Below are 24,142 nucleotides of genomic sequence, written 5' to 3'. Positions count from 1 at the left end.
AATCATCACATAATGATGCAACATCTAGAAACTTTGTGCAATGAGTTGAAAATGAGTAATGATATAAAAATTGCAGATTATTGAGTTGATGAGTGATCTAGTTCAGTGTCAGCTAGAAAGAGAGTCTCATTGTTTGTGATTAATTTGCAAAACTAGTTGGTTAGGTGACATTAGTTTTGTGATTTCTGTTGAAACATTATTTGTCAAGTTAGGCCTACCATTGAACATATCTTGCAGCAAATGCTGTTGAATAAATCACTCAATTCATTATAATTGTTTGAACTATACTTTGTAATATGTTTACCAAATAATCCAAACGAATCCACTCAATAGTATAATATGTACAAGTAATAATATATTTCATAGTACATTAGCCTGTTCTAATGATACAAATACTTATTTTTAATGCTCAGAAAAGAAAAATAAGGTAAAAACAAGGCACGTAAAAATATTAATTTTTTCACAACTAGCTTTCGCTACCATGTACATGTATGTGATAAATTTATACATTCTGGTTAAAAAGTAAGCACACAGAATCACACATAAACATTGCAATTTTTTTTTTAAGTATTCAAAACTTGAGCACTTTGAAATAGTTTACTATTCTTCTTCAGATGAATAATGAACAATTTGAAAGTGTATTAGTTTTGGGTCTGTGGTAAATTTATACATATTGTGACATTTTAGAATATCAGTTGAGTTGTATAATTAAAAACTTTATTTCACAAAACCATTTAAGTAAATATATATATGAACTTGGAGAATAATGTAACTGATTTATGTAAAGTTATTTACTACTATGTACTACTGGGCCTTACACTGGTTTGTACTATGTTAAATGCTCATGTGTGGGACTGAGACAGACTGAACATTTATATTACATATGAAGCAAATTTGTTTTACGAATTAGTATTCTTCTTTTTTCTTGTAAATTTCTGTTTATTTTTAAGCTTTTTCCCATTGCATTTTCAATGCTACAAAAATAATTTTTGGCTAGAGTTTGTTATTTGTCTTAACCTATACATGAACACTGTCTTAGAAAAACCAGTTCTCTGAAACTTATTTTTGGTAATCTGTTTCAGGTTTTGTTTTTCATTTCAGATGTTGTTACTAATAAAAAGTTTATGCAATTCAGCTTTTGCAATAGATTTTATAACAAATTAAGATTATGTAATGTATTATATATTGTGAAACAAATATAAAGTAAGAAAAATATAACTTATCCATTAACTTTTTCCATTTTACTTTACACTTCATCCTTAGACAACAAGCAACTAAATCATTTGTGTCCTGTTATCTATTTATTTTTATGTTCACTCAAGCTGATGAAACCTGACAGCAAAAACATTCAGATATATGAAGATTTTGTTACATAATACTAGTGTACCATTATTTTTTTAAAACATGCTTGGTTATTAAAACCAAAAACAAATCAAATTTTATTCAGAGCTAGGTGCATCAAAAGGTATTAGTAATAACTTAAAAAATACAATTATCAGTACTTAACATATTAAATATGGTAAACATTATTAATCATTCCTATTATAAAACATTATTGTAAAATTATAATTTGTAATGGCATTATATTAATTAAACTACCTAAGAAATATTACTAATTTAAAAAAACAACAATGAAGTACATGGTAATATTGAGCTGTGCTTTAATATAAATATATTTGTAGTCTTATGTAATTCCCAACATCACCATAAATACTTGTTCGGAGGAGGAGCATGTTATATCAAAATGACTTTCGAGTCTCAACACATTGTTACAGTCCATCTCACCATGTCTATTCATGCTTTATCTGATGAACATGCACTCCAACAACAGCCCTGCTACATAGTTTCCATTGCAGACATCTCCAGCACAGGTCTGTCATACCCAAAATGATCTTTCCTTCTTTCGTGCATTTTATATTATATGTTATGCATGAGGACAATGGTTGCCAAGCGCCCATTTCAGATCTTCAGTCATAAAGAAACCCAAAGGTGCTGTGCCAGTGATTTTACCAGAATTTCTTTGTATAGGATTTCGTGAGGACCTATTTCATTCACCAACTGTTTGTGATATGTAATGATTGAATGGATATGCAGTGGCAGTAATTTGAGTACATATGACTTGTGTCACTTTTCCAGGCAAAGGTCCAGCTTGAACACATAGCATACTGTGGTATGTGGATGGTTTTTTGTTTGCCACTGACATTTGTGTTCAAGAATTCTCATCTGTTACAGGACCTGCACTTCACTTACCATAGTTAGAGTATGACTTGTTGTAGGTCTCTTTCTGTATAGTTTTGATGTCCCAAGTTGGTCACTATTGATTGCATGAATGCTTTGTTTTGGAAAGGGCTGTTACATACCCTTTCTAAAAGTGATCAATTTCAGTGGCATCATGCATACATCTATAAAATGACAAACACTATGAAAATGCAGTTCTAATACATGCCATTCCACCATGACTTCATACCAACTATTATTGTCTCATGACTTGCTTGTTTGTTTATTAAAAATACTTTTAATATCACATACTCAACTATCTGCAATCTAAAGTTATTCTTCATGATTTGATCAATGATATTTGATAAACAACATTAAAGCTCATTATGCACAATTTGAAAAAAATTGAAAATTAGTTCCTGAGATGAATTTAAAACTATCTAGTGACAAGACTGTAAAAGAGCAGAAAAATCTTTAGTTGATTAACCCTGAATTATCCTCTGAGTCAACTGTAAAAAAGAATATTTAAAATGAATAAGAAATGAGCTTACTTCATGTATTATATCACCATTTTCTGCATGAACTTGTGCTATAGCTCCTAAAGCTTTGCATGCCTTGAACACTTCAATCAGTTCTTCATCTCGTAGCATAAGAGAACCTTTATAAGCCATGTACATTTTAAAGGAATTTATTCCTGAAGAAAAACAGAATTTCACATTTACAAAAACTGTTAGGAAATATCAAGAAATAAAATGGATGTATCTTTATTATTATCATGAACAACTGGAGAGATTATGTGATCTAGATACACATGTGAAAAGTATTTATAAAATCAGTGTTATACATTATGCCTACATTAGCTTTATGATGTGGTAATCCTTCATTTTTCATTAATTATCATTATGATAATAGTTTATATTTTCCTCTGTTGTTTAGTAGGGTTTACTCTTGAGTTTGCATAATTACTGACTAACAACTAATAGAGTTAAAGTGATCCTATTTTACAATGAGACAAAATGATTGACACCTGTGGTGCTGTGTGTTTTTGTTGTTTTTTTGTCATAATAGCTATAGCACATGGTTATATGTAACTTAACATAACTCTATGTAAATAAGTAATAAGTTCATTAGATGTTGTGTCAATAGTCAGCAATTTTCCCATGTTGATACTTGGGATCGATTGAATAAGATGTCTGAAACAGTGTTATCTTTAAAAATGAAGAAATAAAGAAAATAATTATTAGAAAATAGACTGGATACTACCTGAAATGTGGTTAGGAGTGCTGTGAAATACAATTGATAAGACACTTAATAAGTGTTATTGAAAGAAATGATAAGGAGAAGCATTAATGTTCCCACTGAATAAACAAAATATTCATAAATGATGAACAAATCATAAAAATGTCCTAAAATTCTGACCACAGAGAGAAATGAGATAAAAAAATACCACAATAAATAATTCATGAAGAAATGGTTACCACATTAGGCATGTCATGTGAAGTGACAACTACATTATGCAAGCCACATAAAATGTTTTCTCTTACTATGGGTGCCAGTATGTATATGTGCAGTTTTAATTATCTATTATGAACATTTTAACAGTTTTAATTATGTATCATAAATATATCAACAGTTTTAAGCTCAGTAACCAAACAATATTAAAAAGTCTTCAAATCATTCCAGAAATAACTTTGTGAACCAAAACTAATTTTAACACTTTTCCAATAATCATACTAATCAATACAACAAAACACGTGCATTCTAGTATTACTTTGAGAAAGTGTTACTAATTAAGGTATTTTGAAACAGGAAGAGCAAGTGAAAAGTGAAATAACTGTATTATTTGATAAACTGACATTTTTTATATTCATTCTAAAGTGAATATGATTATGCTTTTAAGCTAAATAACCTCAATACTAATAACAACTGATGGAAAACCTTCCATCATACTGTTTATTATATAAATTCAAGAACTGTAAATAATCCAGATAACAGTTACATCTTTTTTTAAAAAGTTATAGTACATTTTTGTATTAAATTCCAATGAAACTTGGCATTTGAAACACAAAATTCAAGAGTTATAATTTTGGCATTGGTATTTCTAAGTTGAACAACATTTTATAAAACACATGAACTAAATGATGATGTCAAAAACCTCTGAGGTTCACCCACAGCCATCATTAATTTAAAACAGCTAGCTGTAGGAAAGACAATAAGTCAGCAGCATTTGCTGCTAATTACGCAGCTACAATTAACAAAATAGCAGAATTGACTAGTTCTGGATGTTTGTATTAATAAAAACAACTATGTATACAATTTCACATTTAATAAAAGAACAAATCAAGCTTTATAATGGTGAAATCGTAAATTTTACTAAAGAATGGATCACTATAAGAACCTCACCAACAAAGTACAATCCAATGGAGGCCACAATTTAAGTATTTTTATTAAACCCACCCTCAAGTTATGTCAAATGTTGCAGCTGAGAATCATCTGATGAGCAAAACATTGTAAGTAAATTCAACTGAAAAATAAATAAAGAGGCAACATAACCAGTGTCCTCTTTACAAATGTTTGAAATAACCTTTCCTTTGTAAACATTTAATCCTATTCAAACGTTATGGAAGCTTGACCTTATGATAAATCAAGTTATATTTATTGTAAATTTAAAGTACAGAATGTTTGTAAAAGTTAGTTTGAATGAACAAATATTTTTTGTTCATAACAATATAAAAAGGGATTAATCAGTTTCTGTAGACTTTGGATAAGCTCAATAAAACAAAAAAAAAAGTTTTAGAGATCACGAATGCATTCTGCTAAACCATATAACAGTTTAAATCAAACAGATTAAAACAAAATGTGAAAGTAATTAACAACCCAATAGCAAATTAGTACAAAGGAAAGCATTATTTATGTACAGGGAGAAAGTATTGGTTAAGTCTATTGTATAACACAATATACCAAGCAAGGATTTAATGAAATCAATAACAAATGTATCTTAATGAAGTCTTTACACACAACTGGTATTATCCCACTTATTCATTCTAACATTAAATGAGATATAAATGACAAAAGTCCTGGGTTTAAGATTTTACAAACCATGTTCTTTTGTGAGTATTTCCATGTCCTGTTTAATGGTGTCGCTCCAAGAGGTCACAGCAACATGAAGAGCATAATCACAGCAAACTTTCTCATCTGCCCAGCCTCTCCATTTTTCATAAGATTCCAGCAAAGAAGAAGTAGTTTCCACCACAAAGTCCACTACAGAAAAACAATAATAAAATCTTTTATGAAGGACAACTAAAAATCAGAATTTAGTGAATAGCTAACAAAGTTATGAGGTGAAATCAAAGAGAGAAAAAAATTAGTATGTTTGTAAATACATTTAACCTTACAATAAAGAAACCACAAACAGCTAGTAATAAATTCACAGACCACTGTAGCAGTTTTGAAATACCAATCTTACTTACTGTAAAAGGTGTAACTTTTATGTAATAAAAGAATAAATTGATTCAATGATAATATCTGTTTAATGAGTGTTCCACAAATAAACAAAACAAAAACAAATGACAGGTATGATATCAGTTATTCAAAAAACATTATATATATATATATATACGTATATAATACCAGTTGAATATATACGTACATATATATACACAATGCAATGATAAAGTAAAATTTCATGATGAAAAACATATGTTTGAGACACTAACATCATAATTTATATGCAAGATGGCCTTTATCACAGCAATCTTCAAATGGACAACTGGCATAAACTATGATGTTTTTTATTAACTTGAACAGTAAAAAAATGCCTTTGCAATACATGAAATTTCTTTTGTTTATCTGTATCATAAAACAGTTGTATTTTGATTTATCACTGGGTGATGCATATAAATTGTTGGTATGTTCTTGTATCATGTATTACTTATAAATATTAGGAAAACTATATTATCAAGTACCTGCTAGTTGAACACAACTGTGCATGTTGTTTTTTTTATATCTACATTGAATAGTATCACCATACTGTTCCAAACTCTTCTTATACACATTCTTGTTAGAGCATTTTTGGAAATTATGTACTGTTTTGTACTCACTGATCATGGTGGTTCCACCAGCTAATGCTGCTTTGGTTCCATGGTAGAAATCATCAACAGCTCTGGTACCCATAGTGGGGTATTGGAAATGGGTGTTTGTGTCAATGCCACCTGAAATACAGCAACACTGTTCTAAGAAATATTTAATTTTGGCCAACCATTTTTTGAAAGTTAGAGTCAGTTTATTCTTAATTCTTTCTAGATTTTCTTACTTCTATTTTATTAAATCAGGAAATCTATTGAAGCTTTTATTCTATATTTAGTCTTAGGTGCTAGGCAGGAACTAATCAGGAATGTATCTCTTATCTCACACAGATGATGTGATGATTTTCATGATTCAAATGTGATGAATTTCATCAACCCATAACTATTATAGAATCTACTTCTGTTAATGTATGTTTACATTGTACTTCTTTAAGTTTCCATGCAGCACCTGCATTTTGGTATGACATTCTCATTTACTAGCTATCTAAAGGTTGTAAACATGTTAGTTATTTTACACAGGTAAAGATCACATACTCTAGCCTTTGCTCTTAATCACCAAACTATATGTTCATGTTTCTTTATGGATTTTGTGAAGAGTTGTCTATTTGAACTGACGATGCTAAAACCTGTACAAACAAGTTGGCTTAACATTACCTGCAGAACATTGGCTAAAACATGTAGTCTATGTAATTGTGAGATACCTGACTTTCTTTGTTTCTCTAGTAGGTTACTGGTATAGTTATGTACATTGATTCACTTAATCTCTTCAGTTCTCATGATTTTTTTTTACCTAAGTAGCCAAATGAGTTTGGTAAGTAAAGAATATTTGTTTTTACCAATTACATTTATGCTTACTTATTTTCCATTACTGCCCATGTTCGATTTATTCCTTACTTAACAGTCCTAAACCTGTTTTTATAGGAATTTTGTGCTTTTGAAATAACACAATCGTTGTAACCAGGGTTAACATCACTCTTGGTGTGAATCTACTTTAAGGCTATCACATATGATTAACTGACTGTGCAGTACTATGAACATTTCATGATAGACTGGCTCTACAGTGCTGTGTGCAACTTGTGACTTACTGGATACAGAATCTTATGTATATTTTGTGATTAGCTATTAGTAGGCTATTGAAAGATATGTAATATGTTAAATATTATTTAACTTTGTTGAGCTCAATGAACTTCATTTTCAGCTTCTAATGTCTTGTGTTATCTTATGTCATTGACTGTTTCAACTGTGCATGATAGTTTTTTATTTTATTTTTTAAGGTAACCTTCAATTACGTTTAATACAAACTTTTTCTCACCTTCAGTCTCCAGTTCTCATTTTCGTGTCAATAAACTCATTGTTCTTTTAAGTTCAGTATTTTTTTTAAATGTTAGAGTCAATTTTTATTTTTCATAGTGTTTATTCTATTTCTAACTTATTACTAAAGTGATTTTTTACAATTATTTCTAGTTTGTTTATTCTTCAGTTGCAAAAAGTTATATTTACAATCAATTCTTCAACTAACTGAACCAACAAAAGTTTTCTTACTCTGCACAACTGTATGTACATTAGTCATCCCTAATTTAGCAGTGTAAGACTAGATGGAAGGCAGCGAGTCATCATCACTCACTACCAACTATTGGGCTACTCATTTGCCAACAAATAGTGGGATTGACAGACATTTATGATGCCCCTACAATTGAATGGGCGAGCATGTTTGGTGTAATGGAGATTCGAATCCACTACTCTCAGATTGTGAGTCGAGCTTCCTTACTACCTGGTCATGCCGAGCATTTAACAAGTAACTATTCAAATTTATTTGTGAATTTGGTTTATTGTTCAGTGATCTTATAGAATGGTGTTAGTAAAAATAAGAAGCCCTACTTTTCATTAAATGAACTGGATATTATATTATTTTATCAAATAATCCAAGAAAAATCTATCCAATGTTAGAAATTCTTACATGTAAGAAGAAGTATACTATTTTATATTTATTTTAATATCAATATTTGTTTCAGTTAAGAATATATTTAGGAATGCATGTAACGTGTATGGTTAAATATATATTGTGAAATTCTCGTTTATTCACTTAGTTTGTAGAAGATTCTCGAGTATAAGAATCAACAATATATGTTTTACGGATGAGGTTAGAGCAGCTGTTTTAAAAGCACATAATTTAGTACCGGAGATTTATTGCGAAAAGTTTCGAGGTCATCTCAAGCAAGATAGCCAAACTTATATGGCATTCACCCACGATAAAGAAGTTTATATTGATCTATGATAGAATTCTCTTCATACTGGCAAAAGATTCGGTAAACTAATATAATTATGTTTAATTAAGGAATTAAAATGGTGTGCAAGTGATGCCCTTGAAACTTACTTGGATGAAAAGAATATTGAAACACTATAGGAAGAAACAGTTACTCTTTACGATGATTACACTTCAACACATAAAACCACTTTGCATAAAAAGAAGTTTCTACCATTTTAGTAAACACCGATATTTTTTTCACTACCCTAAGGTTTAGGATTTTAAAAAAATCTCCTGAAAGTCGGGATGAAACTTTCTCAAAACCATCAAGGTCTGTCTGCCATTTTTGTAAGAAACCTGGTCATGTTATGCATGTTATGTTCAATTGTTGGCGTTTTTTTTTTTTAAAAAAGAGGCAACACCCAGTGCGTTCGTGTTCACATATGGAAGTAGTTTTACCAGATAACCCGATGTTGTTGATATGGGCATTGATAAAAAGGCTAATGTAGTTAGGGAAGAATTTAGACTTCTTGTGTCTGTTAATTCTGTGTATTTTACAAATGACACTGCTAACCCAAGACACATACGTATTCTACCTGCCACACAATCATTATTATTAGATGTATTGCCTTCAGAATCGAGTTCTGCCACTGGTAAGTCTGTTATTTCTCAAGGTGTTGAGGGTGGCTTTGTTAATGTTCCTCTTCATAACATATATTTCGCAACTGCACTAGTTTTGTGACCAACTGTGGTTGGAGTAAAACCTAATCTACCAATTGAGGGTGTATCATTATTGTTCGAAAATAATGTGGCTGGGGGAAGTTGTTATTGAATTCAATCTGGTTAGCGAGCCGATCACAGTTTCATTTAAGGACGATTTTGTTGTGGAGAAGAATCCAGATGTGTTTCCCTCGCGTTCTATGACTTGAACTTAGGCTAAGAAATTAGGCCAAAAACAAATGATAGACACATGTTCAGAGGACGACATTATAAAATTTTCTCAGACATTTTTTTGGATCTGACTGGGAACATATGAATAATTCTTCTACTGGTAATTCTTTAGTGAGTAACAATGATGAATGTGAGAAAATGTAGATCATCAGATGGCCATAGTTTACCGAACAGTTGTGCCCAAATCATATCATTCAGAAATACTGAGAGTTGCCCATGACTTCCCCCTGGGATGTCATTCAGGTATCAGCAAGACATGTGCAATAATTATGATACACTTTGTATCAAGTTGTAAAACTTGTCATACTTGACAACTGGTTCAAAAACTTAACTGGAAAAGTATTGTTACTATTCAAGTTTTCAATGAATCTTTCAGTTATGTGATTGTGTTTAGCCTTTATTAAAATGATAGAATTTATTTATGTTGATGCACTTTCATGTCCAAGGTTATATTGATTGTGTTACATACTGTCACGATTACTGAAGTTGTATAATTCTTTTTTTAGTGTATCATAATGTATATGTATATATATATATATATATATCTGATTTCAAAATTGTCTAACACCAATATTTATTTCTCAAGAGGAAAGGTGTGACGGTTTGGTTTGTTTTGAATTTCAACAAAGCTACTCGAGGGCTATCTGCGCTAGCCGTCCCTAATATAGCAGTGTAAGACTATAGGGAAGGCAGCTTGTCATCACCACCCACCGCCAACTCGTGGGCTACTCTTTTACCAACGAATAGTGGGATTGACCATCACATTATAACGCCCCCACGCCTGAAAGGACAAGCATGTTTGGTGCGACGAGGATTTGAACCCGCGACCCTTAGGTTACGAGTCGAACGCCTTAACCCACCAGGCCATGCCGGGCGAATGGGACGGATTTGCTATAATATATTCATATCAATATCAACGTTTGTTCCAGTTAAATATATATTTAGAATTGCATGTAACGTGTACGGGTAAACGTGTATTGCGAAATTCCCGACTATTCATAAAATTTGTAGAAGATTCTCAAGTGAAAGAGTCAACAACATGTTTTACTAAAGCACTAGCGTATCATCAAATAGTTTTGCCAACTAAAGTTTCTAGAACCTCGCCTTAACGTTTATAAACTGACACGTCAAGAGACAGATCTTTATTGTTGGTTTGCTGCAGTTAGTATAAACTAAACCTTCGGAAGCTATAACTATGGTAAACGTTTATTAGTTCATAATACTCGAAATGTATAAACTGTTTAACTTCAGAGAATTATCTTCGGATTTAAGTATTTTCACGAGACATATCATAAATTTGATACATACCAACATCCAATTATATTCCAAGTTCAAATTTCAGGCTATTTCAAATTGTAATACATAACATAATAAATTGAAGACTTGTACAAGATAAATTATAATACATAACATTGTAGGTTGGAAGTTCGTCCAAGATAAATCATAATATGTAACAAGGTATGTTCAGTTTGGGTTGATTAGTTGCTTTCATTATTTTCTCAGCCTCCTGTGATTTTGCTCACTCTGATGTTTTAGCAGTTAAATAAAAAATATCATAAAATATTTTGTAATCCTACTATATAAATTTAATCACGTTTAGAAATAAAAAAGTTTTATTTCAAAAACAGATTATTCATATAGCGTTAAAAATAGCTTATCTTATTTCATGCATCAGCAGATACCCTGTGCAGTTTCTATTAACACTTTGTTTTTCTGGTATAATGTGTTGAATTCATATTTTCTATTATATTAAAAAGTGCAGTTTTTTTTTCACTGCTATGTGCTTGATAAAAAATAGTATTTTGTGATTTCTTTCTATATTGTCTTTCTACATAATAAAATAATAGGTAAGAGCTTAGATTATTTAACCAATCCAGGCTGCAGTTGAAACACAAGTATCCGGAATAAATTATTATATCAGATAACTATTTCACAAACTCATAATTGTAATAGACAAATGGCAATGCGCGATGGTAAAACAAACAAAAATATTTATTGACAATTCAATACATTAAATTAAAATTGTCTTTTCTTTAGAACCTTGGAAAGCAGAAATCTCCAACAACTTCAAACATCAGATTTATTAGTTCTCAATTATTATTTTAGGCGGCGGTTAATTTAAAGTTGAGGTAAAACTTATAATATTATATATTTAAACAGTTAACTTATATGTACTCCAACAACTCACTAATAAAAATCATGGTGTGCTGTTAGATAGTTTACAGTTATATCTTACCTGGAATAACCAGTTTCCCTTTAGCATCAATAGTTCTAGTGCCTCCAGGAACGATGAGCTCTTTACCAACTTGCCTGAAGAATCAAACGAAAAAGTTGATGAAAACTTATTGTGTGCATTTGGTACAGTATTGTAACCAATTTTAGTTTCTGTAAAGTTAGTTGTATTTATAGTACTAGAACAGTTAATAGTTTATCAGGCATCACTTGATCATTTCAATCCTCAGCACAACCTTTCTTCTTCTGCGTATAATAAACGTTTGGTTGATATGATGCATCTTGTTTCAAGTATTGTAAGGTTGGACGATATTTTTGTTGCTGTATTTTATTATTAGGTAAACATAATGGCACGTACAGTCCACACAATGCTAACGAATTTATTCCTACAGAAACGTTTGCTTATACAATAGTATTGGCTACATTCCAATTTGCAGAAGTTGTAAGCCTAAGTTCTTTGACAACGTTTCAAAAGAAACTTTGGTAATAGTGTTATGTATCTCTAACTTTAAATAATTACTGAATTACTTGGCTATTTGACTGAATAACGTAATAATCGCGATAAGTTTCACTGTTAGTACTGGAACGAATTGCTCACAGATCACTCTTAACTTTTCATTACCTGACTGCTTCAATGCTTATAGTAGTTATAATGTGCCTTTGTTTCTACATACTGCGCGAAATTTCTAAATTATTACATTATAATAAAATTTTAAATATTATCACACTTATTATTATTATCTTAACTATATCAAAGTAGTCTGAAACATGTTTATATGTATATGTGATACTGACATTACAGAGTCGTTATCAAAAAACACAATTAATTAATAGATATGTAGTATTAAAATAGACCAATTTAATATACTAAAAATCAAATTGTCTATACTGATATAGCTAAGCCAATTCAAGCCTATTGCTAAAATTTAAGCTCTGAAATTCGTACCGATTATTCCGGAAGAAACTATAGAGTCAAATGTTAAATTAATATAACTTTATTTTTCTTTTCATAAATTTATACCCACCATCCACCTCTAAAGAACAGAAAACTAAAAAGTCTAGACCCAACCTTCACTTTTTCAAGGTTCCTTGCTGGTACAGCGATAAGTCTTTGGATTTACAACGCTAAAATCAGGGGTTCGATTCCCCTCAATGTACTCAGCAGATAGCCCATTGTGGCTTTGCTATAAGAAAGCACACGTATATACTTTTCAAAAATTCGTTGGTGTAACTGTGTAAGGTGCCGGCTTCAACTACTACTGATGGCAGCTTGTTCTAAAATTCAATCACCCTGTTATAAGGCTAAAACTATCTTACATCAGAATACAACATAAAGAAATAAAATGCTTTTATCCTATCAACCCTACTTGGATAATTTTGTACACTTCCATAATGTCATCTCTTACGTTTCAAGTCAAAAGATCTTCACCTATCTCTGTAAAACAACTTTTCCGTCCCCAGAATAATTTTAGTAGCTCTCCTTGAACCTTTTCCAAATAATTAAGTCAATATTTTTTCTTAGATAAAGATACTACAACTGGAATGAGGTCTTATGGTACTTTACGTATTGTTTATTGTATAATCCTTACTTAAACCAGTTCACCATATATAAGATAAACAGTGAATTAAGATTGATTGCTTGTTTGTTTGTTTGTTTGTTTGTTTAATTTTGCGCAAAGCTACATGAGGGCTATCTGCCCCTAATTTAGAAGTGTATGACTACAGGGAAGACATTTAGTCATCACCATCCACCGCCAACTCTTGGGCTACTCTTTTACCAACGAGTAGTGGGATTGATCGTAACATTATAACGCCCCTACAGCTGAAAGAGCGAGCATGTTTGGTATGACGGATATTCGAACCTCCCACCCTTAGGTTAGTAGTCGAGTGCCCTAACCACCTGGCTATGCCGGGCATGTGAAATAAGTTAATTTCCTGTTATCATGGCTGTGTTAAATAATGTGAAGGATTAGTAGTTGGTACCATTATTTTAGGGTGCCCAGTGGATTAATTTTTTACAGTTTAAAATATTTCTGTCGAAAGATGTGTTCAGCTATTTTTTCGTGCATGTAGTTAGGTGAAAAGAATTATAAAAGTCATGAATACGTACTAATTCAATGCAGAAATGTTTATATTTCATGAAAAAACTTTCTGGAACTCCATAAGATTTATATCACAAACAGGTAAGTCTCAAGTTGTCATTTGTTCTTTTTTTTGTATGGACTTCTGTAAAGCTCATCCATTAAAACAGGTGATACAGAATCCTGTACAACTTGGTATGGGATGATGAGGACGTATGTAGAATAACAGTTGATGTATGTGGTTTAAGACTTTGAATTGTTAGAACATAAAAATTGAAGTATCCATATAACTCCTTTTCTCTCTCATAGTACCACCCTTTGACTCTTGGTATGATTTTGAACTTTTTTTCTGGAATCGGTATCTTGCATATTTTTTAACTTATGTTTTGGATGTCAGTTTGTTTTTTGTAGCAAATGTTTACATATATTTACTGATATACTTCCTAAGCGAATTTACACTCATGTACACAATTGGCATAACGTTATTTTGAGCAATACTGCAGCTTTAGGTTGGTGATATTTATACCAGTCTTCCTGAAGTGAACTGTATGAGTTGCTCTCTAATACAACGTAAAAATCTACAACAGACTGTATAAATCAGGTGATATGTGTACAGTTTTCCAGAATCAAAATTTTATTTTACCTGATGTAGTTTTTTTTTACAAATCCTAATTAAAAGTATGAGTGAGATAAATATGGCAATTCGGTCTGATTGCTAAGGTATAACAGCAAAAATAATTTTACTGTAATGCCTTTGGTTCCTACTACTTTGTAATATTTGTAACAATGTGATTTCTTTACTGGGTGAAAGACAAGGAATTGTTCTAGAACGTACAGAAAACTAGTTAATTAATGATACCTGAATAAACCACTATTTTTACTGGTAAAGAATTATCTTACAGCTGAGAATTTTGTAGATTGTGACTTAGTATTTATGAAGTCAAATCGCGATTAATTGTTTGTTTGAAATGGAAGAAAAATGTTTACCTATCGTTCTCAAATAGTTTTAATTATTACCAAAAAAACATTTTCGAACTTTGACAGATATTGCCCAAGTTTTATTTCATTATTATTTCACAACAAAGTTGTTGTTATTCAAGCATTTTCTCTTCGCTAAATTAAGTATTTTCTTAGTTTTCAACAACTTGTTTAGCCCAATTCCATTGTAACACAGTTTTTACTTCCTGTCGAAGAACGTCTGCCCTAAACGCTCTGCTCAAAATCAAACTGTACAAAGTGTTCAGTAAGGCGAGTCAATTTAGTCTTCATTGTAACTTATCCAAGTTTGTCTTTTCGCGTCTTACGGAACAACATTCATTAAATAAGGAAGGGGTGTTTTTGGCACAACTGGAATAGTTGTTAATATAACATCTATAGTAAATTATCTAAGATAGCTTATCAACATTCTCAAGCTGACGTTTTCATGTCATTATGTAAAGTGGAAAGTCGTAAACATGCGTTAATCCATCTACGTAGGTAATGGTTACACATGGCAAGCTCAGCTAGTAGGTTTCAAGCTAGCATTGATAAGTTTCTGTATGATATCTACGAATTTTACCTTTTAAACAGATGATACAAGAACCTATACAAACTGTCTTAAGTTTGCTAGAAAAGTAATTAAAGCATGTTACTTGGGAAACTGTGGGATAACACATTGAGGACCTTAGTCCAACTATAAAAGCGAGTTATCCACACAACTTTATCTTTTGCTTTCATTTTAATTTTGTCCTTTACCCCAGGAATTGAAGAATAATCAATAGAGGTTTAAAGTATTTCAAATATTAATGATCTGAGTTTATTTGTTCACTTGTCTTTGTTAGTTCTCCTCCCATCCAGTTGTATTCAATTTATTATCTTCATAACACTTCCGGAACCTGCTTGATATTTGAGTGTTTGTTTTATGAATTTTGCGCAAAGCTACTCGAGGACTATCGGCGCTAGCCGTCCCTAATTTAACAGTGTAAGACTAGAGGGAAGGCAGCTAGTCATCATCACACATCGCCAACTCTTGGACTACTCTTTTACCAACGAATAGTGGGATTGATTGTAATATTATAACGCCCCAAAGGCTGGAAGGGCGAGCATGTTTGGTGCGACTGGGATTCGAACCCGCGACCTTCAGATTCCGAGTCGAACGCCTTAACCCACCGGGCTTTGACATTTGAACTCGCCGGACATTGTTTTATCTGAATAGTACACATTTACAACACGTTCAACGTAAGCAACGTAGTTTCTAAAATTAAAAAAAAAAAAATCCAGTGTATAATCTACTATTAAGAATCTTATATACTGATTGTAAAATTAAGATTATATTCACTACAAGTATTTCAACATCACTAGATGCAGAATATATATATACACGTACAATTAAAAGAAGCACAACGTTGAAATGATTGCACAATAAATAAGTTATAAAAAAACAAACAGGGAAGACTACTTTAGTTTATTGAAATGTAGAATAGTCTGAAATTGTAAACTTACCTAATAATTCCATCCTCTACATAAATATCACCATCAAACATTAAATCATCATTGACAATCTTCCCTCCTTTGATTAGTAGCCGGGTTTGGGAACTCTACAATTAACAATAAATAATATTTATTGATTTCCTATCAAACCCAACAGCAACAATACAAAAGTAACTTCATTAAGTTTTTGTCATTTACATATAATAATATGCTTCCAAAAGGGTTTTTAGGAGTTTAATAAGGACTCATGTTTCTAGATATTTTAATATCAAGAAGTTTAAAAAATACCTCAATTAGCTTTATAAACTTTTAGAGACTGGATGGATGATTAATGTGCGAATTTGTAGCTTTCTGTTAAGTGTTTAGTTGATAAAATTACCATGAGGGAAAAATCACTATATAAAAAACGTTTGCATATGATAAGTTTTCTTTTATAAGATTAACTACTACTCAAGGTTGATGAAAGTTAGAAAAATATCTTGTTTTCTGTACTTTCCACTGATGGCACTGTACACAGTCGCTATGATGAAAACATTCTATGAATACTATCAAGCAAAGGCATCTTTAAGACATTCCAAACGTTTAACTTCATAAGGTTATTATTTTCATTGCTTTCTTAGAGTAAAGCAACAAAATGTGCAATTTGAACTCTGTCTACCGTGAGGAATTGAATTCAGAATTTTTAGCTTTGCAAGTTCGTAAATTGAAAACATTTATATTAATACCTGTGAAATAATATAGCCTAAAATAATGGGATGAAGTACTTGACAATGAAAAATGTTGTCCTTACGGTCAAGATCTTTTGGAAACATTGTAGTTTATTCACTTTTTAGGAGAGGGAAGCTGTGTTGTCTAACGTATATTAAAGAAAGATGTATTTGGCAATGCTCAATATTGTCCCTATAGGCCAGACGATAGTGATACATTGTAGTTTTTTTAATTGTTTATGGGGTGGTGGAGTATATTGTTTTACATATATTAAATGATGATGTAGTAGACAATAGGTAATTTATTTCATTTGAAACCTGAGTGGCACACTCTTATTATCTTCTCATAGAATAGATGCAATTTACGTTTAAAAACAATGATGTATTGCTAATAGTTTATTATTAGACTGTGAAATACAAATACCAAGTTTTGATAGTTCTTAAAAAGAGTACTTGGCTCTAACAACTTCTACACATTATAATAAGGCAGTCACATGTTTGAAACTAATGGTTAAAGTTCAAGTGCATATTTATAGTCAACATGTGTGTGTGTGTATGTGTTTAGCTGTCTAACCAACTGTTAACCCTTTAATTGCTATTCTTTTTTTTTTATCAAAACAACTGTTTGATAAGGTTATGGCCGAAACTTTTCATGCAACTCACAAGTGTTTTCGATTAATATTTGCAATCGTAATTTCACCAGGTTCAATGTAATGCGAATATGTACGCTAACAGTGACTCCTACTTTTTAATATTTAAATATCAGTGATATTTTGCTTAAACGTCCTGTTTTTCACATTAGCTTTTAGGCCTACCGACTAAGAAATGATTAATCAAGAACCTCCCACAAACATATCCCTACCTTGCTTAGTAATTTCACAATTCCAAATAAATATTTCGAGCGCCACCTGTGCAAACAGATGTTTGTAGAATTAAATGTTTCGACTCCTTTCCGATGTTAGAAAAACATGCAAATTCAAAAAGTATTAATAGAAATGAATAAAAACATTTCTATGTTCTGGCTTCGTATACTTCTTGGAAAACGTTAGTTTCATTCTAATAAATAATACATGTAATATAGTTAAGAATATTAAATTAAATACAAAAGTAACAGAAATATAGCAATAAATAAATTCTGTTAAATTAAATACAAAAGTAGCAGAAATATAGCAATAAATAAATTCTGATATATATATATAGATACATATACACACACACGATTTCAAACACTTAACAAAATTGTTTACTTATGTCGTAAGTTTGTTAAAGTAGTTTGTAGACACTCTGTTTAGACAAATTTTGGTATCAAAATTTACCTCGTGCTGTATGTATTATTTTTAATATTTATTTGTAAGCGACGAACGACAGGAATTCTTCTTATACGTGTCAGTAAGTTCAATTTATAAATTATACACTTAACTTTGTTAATATATAGTGCACTTCCTTGTCAATAGATGTCTACATACATTAACAGTGCCACTGTACACTTATTACATAGGCCTGGCATAGCCAAGCGTGTTAAGGCGTGCGATTCGTAATCTGAGGGTCGCGGATTCGCATCCCCGTCGCGCCAAACATGCTCGCCCTTTCAGCCGTGAGGGCGTTATAATGTGACGGTCAATCCCACTATTCGTTGGTAAAAGAGTAGCCCAAGAGTTGGCGGTGGGTGGTGATGACTAGCTGCCTTCCCTCTAGTCTTACACTGCTAAATTAGGGACGGCTAGCACAGATAGCCCTCGAGTAGCTTTGTGCGAAATTCAAAAAAACAAACAAACACTTATTACAGTTCCAACTTGTTTCGACTTTTCTTTATTACTGTAAACGTTAACACTTTCTATCGTTACTCGTAATTACAACATATTGAATTTAATGTTTACAATTATATGAATAACATGATGCAAATTTGTGTTTATAGCTTTTGCAAGTCGTTAATTCTCAAAAGGTAGTTTAGGGGAATAAAATAGGAATCAATATTATTGTATTGCTATGGCATTCTTTCTTTACCCTTGAAAAGGATAGGCCAACTTGCTGAAAGTTCCAAAGTTTTACCGTTTTCTTATTCTATTTGTTTGTTATCGTGAATATTTATTTGTACTTTAGACGCGCGTCACATTGTGACATGCGTGTCTCATAGTGACGGTGAGCCAAATTATCAAAACTGTAATGTTGTTATCACATGATTGTGTAATAGAATGATACAAATTTATAAAAACAAAATTATCATAATATTTTAAATAATAAAATTTTTGACAAACATATTCATAATCGAGAAAAGAAACTATGTAGAAATACTGTAATATTTTTACAAATGGTGTAAAAAAAGGTTTAAATTTTACATGTATCGCGTTTTTAGAATAAATACAAGTAATAATCTCTCAAGATTCAATGATTGTCTAATAATTTACTAAAGCATTTTTCACTCCTGATAGTTTCTAATGCAATTAATTTTTGTTTGTTTCAAATGTTCTTGCAGAGCTACAAAAAAGACTATCAGCGTTACCTGTTCCTGTTTTCGAACATATTTCAATTACGTTTATATAAAGAGATAAATAATTTGCCTCCTAGTGGCACAGCGACATGTCTGCGGAATTTCAACACTAGAAACCGGGTTTAGACAATCGTGATGGGCTTAGCGCAGGTCGCCCTTGGTGTAGCTTTGTGGTTAACTATAAACAAACAGAATGTCTACATAACACCCTTGCTTAGGTTACTCTAATTGAATTACGAGATTTGACTATCGCTCTTAAAGCGCCCCCAAAGTGTAGAAGAAAATTTTACAGCAATGGCACTCGAACCACGAATCCTCGCTCAGTATGATTATATTGAACACATATCTAACGGACGTTGTAACATATTTAATTTAAAATTCGTCTGTCTAAACGTCGTATTAGTATTTGGATACGTGTGTTTTTCTTACAGCAAAGCCACATCGGGCTATCTGCTGTGTCCACCGAGGGAAATCGAACTCCTGATTTTAGCGTTATAAATCGTAGACTTATCGCTGTCCCAGCTGGGTACTAGTATTCTAAACGCATTATTTCTAACGTTTTTAAAAATTATGTGACAATAACTCGAGTTTTATTCTGCTACGGTCTCGAGTATTTTAAATATGTTATTTCCAAAATTTTGACCTCAGAACTACAAATGATTTCTGACACAAACAGAAGAACATTTATTTATTTTTGACTGACATAAACTTAGACCTTAAAGTAATCAATCATTCGTTTTGTTTTACCTAAATCAATTGTACGCGAATGATTTGTAAAATGGTTTATTCTTGGAAGTGTAAAGTATTAATATTTTTATTAGTTTACAGGAAGTATATTTATCGCTTATTTTCATGTCAAAATAAGTTGCTTTCAGTCAAAGAAACAATTATATAATATTGGGTAAAATGAAACTGAATTACGTGAGGAAACATAAAAGAAAAATGTATATGTTTTCTGTAGGTACGAAAGTAAAACATAAAAGTTGAAACCTGTATTTAAGGTCAGGAATTATTTTGTATCACACTTACACATGTAGTGAATTCTTAAAGGCAAATTCTTATTGTCGACACAGAACCTGAAACACTTGAGTAAGTTCAGACTTACTCAACATGTTCTATACATTTTAAATACTCTTAACATGCTGATGTTCAAGACATCACTGTTGAAGTGCACTGGAAGAGTTGACTGAACGTTAGGACTTATTCTAATCAGTTTCAACACGCTTGTATTTTAGTGATGAGTATTTGGCTGTTGTGGAAGAAACAAATGTTGCATAATTAAGATTAGGCTTTTAAGATTTGAATACAGCTGTTACATAGTAGTCATGGTGAGATGTAGATAGTCATTATAGACAGATAATACACATAGAATGCGAAGTTAAACAATGAACTATCTACACTCTGTCTGCCGCGGAGAATCGTATCCTGGATTTTACATTGAAAGCGAAGATTATATGAAAAAAAAACTTTGTGTTGAGCTTTCATACTAACTTTCATGTTTGTGTATGAAAATAAAGTTTATCATGATTTTTACGTGTGGTCTCTTCATACCTCAACAGCGCCAAAATTATATTTAGCAATACGAATCTAGTGTATAAGTAAAGTAACTGTTTGTGTTTCTACCTTTAGCTCATAATACTAAAGAATTTGTATTTTCTGAACACTGTATAACGTCACATCGAAAGTAACTATCGCCTAACGGGAAAAACAAACAAACAAACAAACTGAGACTGGAATGTTTTATTTTTGCAAAGAGGTGTCAGTGGCAGATTTAAGGTTGTGTAAACCAAGGGCTAATAATTTTAGTGGGCCCTACATCCATGTAACTTTTCATATAATAAAATTATCAATGGACCCCATTAAGACCATGGGCCCTGGGGCTGAGATCTCTCTAGCCCCTATGTAAATGCGCTACTGAAGGGGTGAGATTACCAACCTTGAATTAGACGAAGAAGCAAACTTATTCCTGTGTTATGGACGCTAGTTATAACTATGATTTCGTAAACAAACACCAGACATTCACTTTAAACACATACATATAATTATATGTGTTTGTGTGTGAATCATTCCTGAATATCAGCTGAGATATATCGAATTATTACACTTATACACAGAAAGATATGAATAGGTGGAAAGCATAAATAGGTTATCTTTATCATTGTTTCATGATTTTCACTTTAAAGACATGGATCTCAAAACCATAAGCGGTGTAATAAGTTTGAATTTGGGGGATTGAGGGCATCTTATTTGCCATTTTAACAGCGACCATTAAATTCAAAGTTAAAACAGTAGTTCCTTTCCCTGTTATATATAGAGACGTATTTAAAAGTCTCTATCTCCAACTTAAAGATCAATAAATCTGTGGACAGATGTCCCTCGTCATTCCCCTCCCGGTTTCGTTGCCCAAAACTTCATTTAAAACTTCAAAAAAAGAACACCAACTTTATCAGGAATGAAATAGGGCTTGATTTGGTTTGTTCTGAATTTCGCGCAAAGCTACTTGAGGGCTACCTGTGCTAGCTGTCCCTAATTTAGCAGTGTAAGACTAGAGGGAAGGCTATGTCTTTGGTGTGACGGAGATTCGAACTCGCGACCCTCAGATTACGAGTCGAGTACCTTAATCACCTGGCCATACCGGGTCATGAATTATGGACCCTCAGGGATACGCCAATGTTACATTAGATAGCCAGAAGAAGAGGTCATATGATTAATTACAAAATGTGACGTCACAAACTAAATATGTTAAGAAAATGAAACGAATTGTGTAAATCAATCTCAACCCTAAACCACAACCATTATTTTCCTTAATTAAAGAGTGTTGACCAGGACCGATTACTTTTTACTACCAGTAGTTAAAAATATGCATATATTTCTGTGTTATTTTGTTTGTAAATGTGATTTACTCTCACATAAAATATCGTGCTACTTTATATGTTTATTTCAAAATTTTGCGCAAAGCTACACAATATTTACCTAGGCATATTTGTTCGTAATTTTGAACTAACAGGATATGTGGGAATGGCAACTAGTCAATAGTACCCACCACAAGTCATTATTATCTGATTGACCGAACCATGAGAGCTGATCGTCACTTTTACAATCAACCCACGAAAACGGAAAACTTTTTTTGTGGTAACGGGTCGCAAACCATGAACCCAAAGATTCACTGTTCGGCTACATTAACTAAATGCCAATGACTAGGAAAGATAAAATTAGGACATATCCGTAACAACACATCAATGTGTGTTTGAACTGTTTTTTTACCATACTGTTTATTTGTGTTTCAATAGGAAGTAAAAAGCTCGGCTTGATTCGATACTGCAAGTTTCAGTGTCAGGTTATAATAACATCAACTGAACCTACGAAAACACTATTAATGAAGTTGTAAAACTGTTTATATTTGTTATAGTTCGCGTTTCCACACTTTCCTCCGTTAAGCGAAAGTAAAGTTATCGCCCATCAGGCTGAGACACAAAGTGTTAGATGATATTAGTAACGAAAACAAAACACGATGTTTGACGAAGAAACCATGATATAAATCATTAACTTACTGCTCGTCTTGGTTCCATGGTTTTCTATATTCTTCAACATCAGCAGTGCTTATACAACGACGAACAAGTAGTGTTAGTGAAGTACCACCTGCATACGGTTTTAGAGCACAGTGACTAAATTAAGCTAAAAATAAACCTTGGCACCCAAACTACATATAGAGCTAAACTTCTACTGATGACGAGGGATGCCTCTCCTCAAGGAGAACGTTTTGTCACTGTCCTAAAATTATGTTTGTAGAAACAGTACATGTGTAGTGTTTTTACTCTCCCAACTCTTGTACGTGTATTCGGTTGTTAGGAGAACAACAGAGTCTAAAGATGTAATGATAAATCGATGTTTCAGATAATGTATCTTGATGGTTTAACTTTACGAAAATTCGAATCTGTATCTAAAAATGATACAAAACGAAATATCTGTTAGTGTGCAAAGACATTTTTTTACAGTTAACTGTTGTGTTTGTTTTAGAGCAAAACCACATTGGGCTATCTGCTTTGTACACCGCCGGGAATCGAGCCCTGGAGTTTAGCGTTGCAGGTTCTTAGGTTTACCGTTGGCCCACTGGGGGCTTTTCTTAATTAAGCGGGGATTAAAGATCGTACGAGAGACATGTAGAGCAAAGAATTAGTGTGTTTTTTGATACATGGGCATTGGGCTTACGATTAGAATACTAACAGACAGAAGCAGTCATTGTATACGGCTTCTGCGATAAATTTCCAAATTCATTCAACTATTATTATTTTTAAAGATCTCTCTTTCACTCCCTGATCCTATTCTATTTCTCTGTGACATCCACAAGATGTACAGATTTCAGGATAGTCATGCATGACCGTTTAACATTAATTCCGTCAACATCAGACTGAAATAGTTTTTCCGCTTAACGTTACTACGACGAAAACAGTGAGCGTTCGAGCTTGTCCTACATTTAGGTGGGCCGGTGACGCCTGGGTCAATAGAGTGATAGCCTGGTTATACTCTCCCAGTGCTACTGACTAACTGCTGTACATCTCTCTTTATATATATCATCCTGATTTCAAATATCTGCCCGCGCCATTTTAGGCTCCAATAACAACCCTGCATACATTCTCGTCCGCTCAATGTTCACTACTGTAGACGAA

The 24,142-nt window shown here is 32.2% G+C and overlaps 1 protein-coding gene across 4 annotated transcripts in view; it reads right to left on the bottom strand.

Moving 5' to 3' along the window:
* The window catches only part of LOC143256996 (dihydropyrimidinase-like), a 105,154-nt gene that overhangs the window by 25,165 nt on the left and 55,847 nt on the right, over positions 1-24,142 (bottom strand). For 3 of the 4 annotated variants that reach the window (XM_076515023.1, XM_076515025.1, XM_076515024.1), the window contains 5 exons: positions 16,293-16,387; positions 11,735-11,808; positions 6,318-6,428; positions 5,317-5,478; positions 2,769-2,911 (listed from right to left, as the gene is read on the bottom strand). In XM_076515023.1, the coding sequence (XP_076371138.1) occupies positions 2,769-2,911; positions 5,317-5,478; positions 6,318-6,428; positions 11,735-11,808; positions 16,293-16,387 (585 nt within the window). Of the gene's footprint in view, positions 1-2,768; positions 2,912-5,316; positions 5,479-6,317; positions 6,429-11,734; positions 11,809-16,292; positions 16,388-23,026; positions 23,311-24,142 lie in introns of those variants that run through there. The other variant, XM_076515026.1, reaches the window with a different exon arrangement.

The sequence above is a fragment of the Tachypleus tridentatus genome, chromosome 7 (assembly GCF_004210375.1).
Source record: "Tachypleus tridentatus isolate NWPU-2018 chromosome 7, ASM421037v1, whole genome shotgun sequence".
Classification (NCBI taxonomy): Eukaryota; Metazoa; Arthropoda; class Merostomata; order Xiphosura; family Limulidae; genus Tachypleus; species Tachypleus tridentatus.
The sequence above is the reverse complement of the archived record's forward strand: the minus strand, read 5'-3'. Positions and strand labels throughout refer to the sequence as shown.